This window comes from Elephantulus edwardii, unplaced genomic scaffold, assembly GCF_000299155.1.
Source record: "Elephantulus edwardii isolate Elephantulus edwardi_28Jun2011 unplaced genomic scaffold, EleEdw1.0 scaffold00046, whole genome shotgun sequence".
Classification (NCBI taxonomy): domain Eukaryota; kingdom Metazoa; phylum Chordata; class Mammalia; order Macroscelidea; family Macroscelididae; genus Elephantulus; species Elephantulus edwardii.
Window position 1 is genome coordinate 19169681 of NW_006399796.1, and position 9160 is coordinate 19178840.

The following is a 9160-nucleotide window of genomic DNA, read 5'->3' on the forward strand; positions in this document are numbered from 1 at the left end:
GCCCTTGGCCAGTCCCAAAGTTCAGAGCTGGCGGGGGGTGGGGTGCAAGAAGGGTCTGGGGGGAGCAATGCAATACCTAAAGTTGGGGGTTGTCTGTCAGAGCTGCAGGGGTGTGTCCAGATTCAAGTCCACTCCCACCGTCCACTGCATCTGCGCACGGCCCTTGGCCAGTCCCAAAGTTCAGAGCTGGCGGTGTGAGGGGGCGCGAGCCGGGTCGGGGTGGGGAGCAATGTGCGATACCTGAAGATGGGGGTAGTGGGTCAGAGCTGCAGGGGTGTGTCCCCGGGCGCCCTGGCCTCGTGGCAGCCGCCGCCGCCACCACAGCCGCCACCACAGCCGCCCCCGGCCCCGCCCCCGGCCCAGGCCGCGGAGCCAGACGGCGACGAGGTCCTGCTGAGGATCCCGGCTTTCTCCCGGGACTTGTACCTGCTGCTCCGGAGAGACAGCCGCTTCTTGGCGCCGCGCTTCTCCGTGGAGCAGTGGCCGAGGCCGGGCCCTGGGCCCACGGGGCCAGCGGCCGCCCCGAGCCCTCCCGCGCCGCCGGACTCCTCCTGCTTCTACACCGGCGCTGTGTTGCAGCACCCCGGCTCGCTGGCCTCTTTCAGCACCTGCGGAGGTGGCCTGGTAAGTGACTTCCTGCCTCCAGCTCGGCAGCTCCCGCTGCCACTCACCGACTTCCCCGCGCCGACCAGGCTGATTTGCATGCGCCTCCTCCCGGTTCCACGTGCTCTGGCGGAACTTTGTTCTGGTCGGCACCACCCAGATGCCTGGCGTGTTCACTTTGCATGAGAGAGCTCTTGGAAGCTGGGAATAGAAAGATGGGCTAAATGGCCCTTTCCTTTTAAAGAATTGTATGCTTCTTTCACGTTCTGTCTAAAACTGTAACTTCTTACAAATTCTACTACTTTTCTGTTTTCCAGAGCTTTACAATATCAGCACACCACGTGGTGGGTTTTGCTACAATACAAAATGGTCTGCTTATTACTGAATCTTCTACCTATTTGCCATCACCTCAGCTCCTCATCTCTTTCAAGGTGTTGCCCGCCCATCCCTTCAAAGTTATCAGAGCTTTCTCTATGGAATGACGCTCTTGACAGTGGTCCAGAATTTAAACACATCATCAGCTGTCCCTGGACACGGTTCACTAAGCTGAGATGAGATAGGATCTAGGCAGGAGCAAGCTGAAAGACAGTTGACCAATGAAGGACTTTATAATCCAATCAGGATCCAAAGAATTAGGCTTCTGTGGCTTGACATACATACCATCCTCAAAGTGTAAATTTTATTTGACAGCCATTTAATTTTCTTCTCTCCATTGGGTGGGGCAAAATGGCAAGTGTGAGAGCCTTGCTAAGAAGTAGGAAGGAAAAGTAAAAGCTCTCACTAAATAATGCCTCGATTCAGAAATTGGAACAATTGTTACTACCCCTTAGACTACAAGCAGTTGCCACTTTGCAAAGACTGAGGATCCCTGGTGGCTCCGTGGTTTTAAAAGGCTTATCTATTAACTGGAAGGTCAGTTGTTCAAAATTTACCAAATGTGGCAATCTTCCATAAAGATGTATAGCCCAGGAAAGCCTATGTTGTTACAGCTTACCATTGAGTCAGAATCCACTTGATAGCTTAGCTTCCACCGGGTTTTCAGAGGCAGTTTAATTGCAAAAGAAATTGTCCATCTTTCTACCGCAGAGAGCCATTGATGGATTCAAAACGAGTGTCTTTGGGGTTGTAGCTACACTCCTTACAACTAGGCCACCAGAGCTTGCTTAGGAAATCCTCGGAGGCAGTTCTATTTTATGCTCTAGGGTCCCAATGATCAGAATCAAATTATTGGCATTGAGTTTGAAAGAAATTAACTAATTTATAGCAAATTCTTAGTTACTCCCTCATTTTCTCTTCTTGGACATGCAACTTCGTATCACTGAAAAGACTTCAAGCTTTTTCCTGCACTAACCAAACTGAACCAATAGCTGTCTCATTAGGGCAAGGCTTCAGAGACTGCAAGTTTTTATGGAAGCAGGTGACACAGCTTTCTCTTGCAGAACAGCTGCTGTTCTTGTTATGTACTGTGGAGAAGTCAGAACCAATTCATAGCTGACCCTTCAGCGGATTTTAAGAGACAGCTAATCAATTGCACAGGAGGAGATTACTCATCTTTCTCCTGTCAAATAGCTGGCAGTGCAGCTCCTCTCCAGTTAAGCCATAGAGCCCCCTTGCAGAGCAGCTGATAGGTTCAGACTACCAACCTTTCAGTAAACATTGGAGTGCATTAACGACTGTGTCACCTGGGCTCCTTCTCTTGAACTAAACCCAAATCTGTGAAACCTTTGCTGCCGAGTCAATTCTTACTCATAGGAAAGCGTAGAATTGCCCCATGGGTTTTCCAAGGCTGTAAATATTTATGAGATCTCACTGCCACACACACCTCTCTCTTGCAGAGAGTATCTACTGCTTTGAACCATTAATCTTTTGGTTAGCTGCTGAGTGTTTAACCGTTGAGCCACTGGGTTACCATTCTTGTACTAACCAACTACCATTGATTTTGACTAGTAGGATAGAATTAAACTGCTCCATGAGGTTTCGAAGGCTGGAAATCTTTCTAGAAGCCTATTACCACTTAGTTTTTCTTCCTAAGAGTGGCTAGTAGGTTCAAAGCTACAATATTTAGTCAGCAGTTGAAGGCCGTGAGCACAGTGCCACAAGAGTGCTCTGCTTGCATTAGGTAAAGCTAAATAAAAAACATATGCACCTTTTCCAACTTAATTACAAATGCTATTTAAAAATGAACTTAGATTATGAAGACATACTTAGAAATAGATCTTGTTGGTAACCCCAACATTGCCTGCACTTTTGATTTAAGGCCAAGTTCACAAAATATGGAAAAATCAAATGCAAATACTCAATTAGTGGCTTCATTTTGTGGTTTATAGTGAGCCATTGAAGAAATCGCAATAATAAAACAACCAAAACCCAAAAAGTTTGTGTGGAACCAACCTGCTCATTTGGAAGAAAATCCAGTAGTGATAGGTGGGAAAAATATCAGCACAATAAAGGTACTTAGAGACATGGAATGGAAAAAGATAGCTAAGAATCCAAACAGAATAAAACTGGAAATACTTACCTTTGACCTCCTAGTTCCCATAGTCAAATGTTATAAATTTCTGAACGGGACTATGTTTTACCAGCTGCCCAAAATAATTAATATTAAAATATGACACTTTCAATTAATACATTTTTTAAAAAATTGGCATAGAATTACAAGACAAGTATTTAAAACTGTTTTCTCTAGAACTGATGTGTGAATGTCTCACTAGGGAAAATATTTCGTGGGGCTTTCATTGTCCACTGGTTTTTAGCTGGGGATTAAGTAATTACACATAGAATATTCCCGGTGTGGCAGGAGCAATAGGGGATAAAGCATTTCACTGTGTTGAAATGTGCCTTTGGGTCAGATTTTCCAAATGAGCTATGCCTTCTCTTCGTATTTAAAGAAGCAAAGTCAAAATTATGAGTGGGTTTTTCATAGTCTGAATAGGAGTTTGACATACCTGTTTATCATGTTGGATTTTTACTCACTTTTCCTATTAGCCACATATATATGTGTTCTGAACTGGGAAGTCTTTGTTATTGAGAAAAACTGACGCTGCCAGCAATACAGTATAGCAGTCAGACATGGAGTGAAAAAAGGTAGGCAAATAGCCAAGAAGGGGAAGTTGTTACTCCAGTCTCTGTAATGCCAGTCGCCTTTCCTCTTGAGCTGGTGAATTAGGAAAGAGAGGGCTTTGTTTGTTATCGGGACTGTGACATTAAACTTGTTTTCTTTTTTTCAGTTTTTATAAATGATGTGAAAGGATTTGTTAATTTTATTAAAAATCATGGCTATAATAGAGATTCTATTGAATGTTAAGTGTATCCTAGGTACTGTGCTGGATAATGAGGATTCCTGTCTTTCAGACAGGAGAAGGACATTTTATACAAGTAGATATGTAAACAGGATATGTAAATAGTTTATACTTGTCTACTAATCTAAAAGATAGCTGTTCAGACCCACCCAGCACTACCATGGAATAAAGGTCTGGCAATCTGTTTCTGTAAAGTTTACAGTCCCAATAACTTTGTGGAGGATTTCTACTCTGTAATAATACATGTATTGATGTGAGTTGGACTTTACCGCAGCTGCTTTAGTTGTGTTTCTTTTTCTGACACAGTGGCTATGAAATAATAATATAGCTGCACAAAGAATCAAACATTACTTGCAATAATGTAATTTGTAGCTGCCTTTGAATCAATTACAACTCTTGGTGACTCCATGTGTGCCCAAGTAGAACTGTGCTTCGTAAAGTTTTCAGTGGCTGATTTTTGTTATGTGCCATCGAGTCACCTCCAACTCATAGCAACCCTATGTACATTAGCATTGAAACTTGCCCTATCCTGAGCAAAGATGATAATCTTGTTATCTCACACAGACCTAATCTTATTCTTCTAGTCACTGAGTCAATCTATCTCATCCTGGGTCTTCCTCTCCTGCACTATCCCATCCACCCTTCAAATAATGATGTTCTTCTCCAAGGACTAGTCCCTTCTGACCACATGACCAAAGTATGTGAGATAGAGCCTCCAAATCCTTGCCTCCAAGAAGCAGCCCAGTTTCACCCTTTCCAGGACAGAGCTATTTATTCTACTTGCGGTCCCCAGGATGTTCAATACTCTTCTCCAGCACCACAACTCAAAGACATTCATCTTTTTTCTGTCATCCTTAGTTATTGTCCAGCAGGCGCACCTTAGTCTCCAGATTGACATTGTTGCTCTTCAGTACTCTAGAGAGGTCCCTGATACCCGATGCAATTTGTGTTTTGATTTCCTGACTGCTGGTGCCAAGAGTGTTGATTGTGGAACCAAACAAGTTGAAGTTATCAACAATCTCAATCTCTTTTCTGTCCATCATAAAGCTGCTAATTGGCCCAGTAGTGAGAATCTTTGTTTTCTTAATGTTGGGCTTCAATCCTTGAGCCTCTGCAGCAAATGTCTTATGTCCTCATCAGTTTCAGTAAGCAAGGTTGTGTCATTTGCTAACATTTGATACATCTTTCTTTAATCCTGATGCCACATTCCTCCTCATAACATTCTGCCTCCCCAATGATCTGCTCCACATATAGATTGAAAAGGTATGGAGATAGGATGCATCCCTGATGCACACCTTCCTGATCCTGAACCATGCAGTTTCCCTGCTTTGTTCTGACTGCTGCTTCCTGGTCCAAGTATAGGTTTCACATGAGGAAAATTAAGTGTTCTGGGATCCCTATTCTTCTCAAGGTTAGCCACAGTTTATTGTGATCCACACAGTCAAATGCCTTTGCATGGTCCATGAAACAGCATTAGACACTCCTGTGGTACTCTCACCTTTGGTCCAAGTCCCATCTAATGTTGGCTGTGATGTCCCTAGTGCCACAGCCTCTTCTAAACCCAGCCTTGCATTATCGGCAGTTTCTGCTGATACACTGTACCAGTCTTTTGGATAATCTTCAGAAGAATCTTACTTGCGTGTAACATTAGGGATATTGTTCAATAATATCCACACTCTGTTGGGTCACCTTTTTTTGTGGGAGTAGATCCCTAATTTTTCTTCTGAGAGTCTTCTGAATAGACTATCCTTGCCATCATTTTAGTGAGCAGTTAAGCAGGTTAACCCTTGTGACTACTGAAGAGATTTGAATCAAACATTATACCTGAGGTAAAATCCCTCTGGGGAAAGTTGGGGAAGGCTTCCCACCACTGAGAGAATTGAAGTGACTTTTGAAGGATGGGAGGACTTTCTCTAGGCAGAACAAGAGTACCGAGTGTTTTCCGTAGAGGGAACTGATTGAATGGAGGGACCAAAGTGCATAGCCAATGAAGGATATAGTCAACTCTTCCGTGACTTATGGTTGATGAGACTTTAAGAGAAAAGGATACTAAAAAGTCTTATAATCAGATCTCAAAAACTTTGTCTTCTAGAATATGGACTTTTTCTAACTATAGATGGATAGTCACTAACTGTATTCTGGCTCTTTATTTCTAAAATTCTGTAAACCTGTGATTCTAATGTAAAGAATTATGACTTTATCAGGACCAAGGTACACTTGATTCAGGCCATAGTATTTTTAATCACTTGCTATGTGTCTAAGAGCTGGACAATGAATAAGGATGACAGAAGAATTGATGCCTTTGAATTCTGATATTGGAGAAGAGTCCTGAATATACTGTGGTCTGTCAAAAAAAGAAACGTATATGCCTTGGAGAAGGTGAAGCCAGAATGCTATTTGGAGGCAAAGATGATAAAGCTTTGTCTCATATACTTTAGACATACTGTTAGGAGAGGCTATTCCTCATAAAAAGACATCATATGTGGAAAGGTGGAGGGGTCAGCAAAAGAGAGGAAGACACCCCCCCACCCCAGCAAGGTGGATTGATACAGTGACTGCAACAATGGGCTCAAGTTTGTCAGAGATTATGAGGATGGCACAGGATAGCACAGGGTTCAGATCTGTGGTTCATAGGTTCATTATGGATTGAACTTGACTCTATGACTCTAACAACATAACAAAAGGGTAGTTAATTATTTATAAAAGTAACTGCTTTGAGTTTTTTCCTTCTCAGTTGGTAAGGGATTGTCAAATTATACAGAAAATGTCAGCCCTCAGCCTACCTATACCTTTGTTCCCCTTTCACAATTTGGTATTATCTAGTACCTAGTTGGTGCAAATACCTGAATGGTAATGGTATTAACAGATCTTCCTTCTATACTTGTAGATACTATCCTGTTGCTCACAATACTGTAGATGAATCCAGAAATGGTCTTTTTAACTATGAGTACGATCTTGTTTTTCCTCACCTTTTTTAATTTCTAGCGAAGTAAATCATGTGGTTGCTTGTCTGATTCACAATGTCCCATGCCAGTCCATCTCATTTCACCAATACCTTGTCTGTCAATATTTCTACAATCCATTTCTTCCTTAACAGTGTCCAATTTCCCTACATACGTATTTCTTACATTCCACTTTCCAATCACTAGTGTCTATTCCTCCTTTATGTTTCCCAGTAGGGGGTGCTCAGCCTCTTGTGCCATATCTACTAGTCCAGTCTAGTGAGTTCTATTGTATATCGGGTTTTTGAAGGCCTGTTACTTTGGAAATGGATGTCCAGTTCTTTTTCCTAATCTATCTTAGATTGGATGCTCAGCTTTATAATCAGATCTGATGGACAAGCCACATTTAACCCAAAGGGACAGATGAAAACCCTTCCAGATTACACAGCTAACAGACTCTGTGTTACTCTTGCCTCCCCCTTTTGCTCATGCATAGTGTTCCAGTACCCCCTACCGACCTTGCCAGCATCCTCCTCCCTTCCTTCATCCCTCCCCACAAACAGCTCTTTCCCCTCCCTTTCCATTTGATGGCTTAGGCCTCTGGCTACTCTGTTCTCTGTCATTCTACACTTTCATAATATTGGCTTACTGGGCAGGTATGGCAGGATGGTATGGTCAACAAACTGACCAATGAGCTGGATGGCAAACCATCCAGGCGGGCAGGCAGCGGCAGCTGTTGATGGTGTTGGGGCCGGATTGTGTGGGGAAAAATGCCTTTGAGTTGTAGTGCTGGAGAACTGCCAAGAGAACAAACACATTTGTCCTAGAGAGGGTAAAACCAAGTTGCTCCTTGGAGACAGGGTTTTGAAGTTCTGTCTGACATACTTTGGGCATGTTTCCATGTGGGACCAGTCATTGGAGAAGGGCATTATGCTTGGGAGGGTGGAGAGAAACCACAAGAAAGGAAGACTCTGGATGAGATGAATTGGCACAGTAATTGGGGTAATGAGGGTAGGTGTGTCAGAGACAGTGAAATTAGCTTGGGAGAGGGCAGGGTTCAGGGTTTCAGAGCTGTTGTGCATAGGGTCACTGTGAGATTCAAGTGACTTTCCAGCATGTAACAACAGTACCTAGTATTGTTGCATAACTTATAGAATTTGGTATTATCTAGCAGAAAGGCATATTAGGAAGAAGGACTGGTCATCTTTTTTTTCTTTTGTCTGTTTATGCTTTATTGACTGTACAAAGACATGTGACTGTGTGGATCATAACACACTATAGCTAACACTGAAAAAAATAGAAATCCGAGAGAACACTTAATTGTGCTCCTACGAAACTTAGACCTGTTCAAGGGGCTGTTTTGTCAAAAGAGAAGGAGAACACTACATAGTATAAAATTAGAAAGGGAGTGAGTCAGGGTTGTATCCCCCCTCCATACCTATTCAATCTGTATGTTGTTATGTGCCATCGAGTCATGACTCAAAGCAACCCTATGTATACCGGCTCTGAAACCTGCCCTGTCCTGAGCCATTCTCACTGATGCTGACATACCTACTCCCTTTGCCCCAGTTACTATATCAATCCATCTCATCTGGGGTCTTTCTCTCCTGCACTGTCTGAGCATGATGTCCTTCTCCAAGGACTGGTCCTTCCTGGCCATGTGCCCAAAGTATGTGTGCCAGAACTTCAGAATCCTAGCCTCCAAGGAGAAACTTGGTTTCACCTTCTTCAAGACAGACTTAACTTGTTTTCTTGGTTCTCCATGGTATGTTTAAGACTCCTCCAATACCACAACTCAAAGGCATCTATTCTTCTTCTATCATCTTTAATCATTGTCCAGCTCTTTAATGCATGGCAAGTAATTGTGTATACCATAGCCTGGATCAGGTGCACCTTAGCCTCCAGACATTGTTACTTCTCAGTACTCTCCAGAGGTTCCTGACAGCAGATTTTCCCAGTGTAATTAGTTGTTTGATTTTCTTGTGGAACCAAGCAAGCTGTAATTGTTAACAACCTCAGTGATGAGCAAATTTGACAGGCTGAACTCTATGAAGAAGAATGTGACATCAGGATTGGAGGAGAAATAATCTGCATTGTGCAGACGACACAACTTTGCTTGCTAAAAGTGAGGAGGACTTGAAGTACTTGTTGTAGAAGATCAAAGAAGGCAGCCTTAGGTATGGATTGCATCTCCACTTCAAGACAGGCCATCCACTTTTTTTTTTTTTAATTTAGGTTGTTTATTTTTCATTTCAATGAACATCTACAGAGATTTTGGGATTCCATTCATTCATTGTTGCACCCTTCTCCCCGCAC

At 42.9% G+C, this 9160-nt stretch overlaps 1 protein-coding gene across 1 annotated transcript in view; it reads left to right on the plus strand.

The window, feature by feature from the left end:
• Positions 1-9160, plus strand: part of ADAMTS19 (ADAM metallopeptidase with thrombospondin type 1 motif, 19) — a 426420-nt gene that overhangs the window by 955 nt on the left and 416305 nt on the right. The window contains 2 exon segments of the mRNA XM_006886015.1: positions 109-263; positions 265-624. Coding sequence (XP_006886077.1) covers positions 109-263; positions 265-624 — 515 coding nt within the window.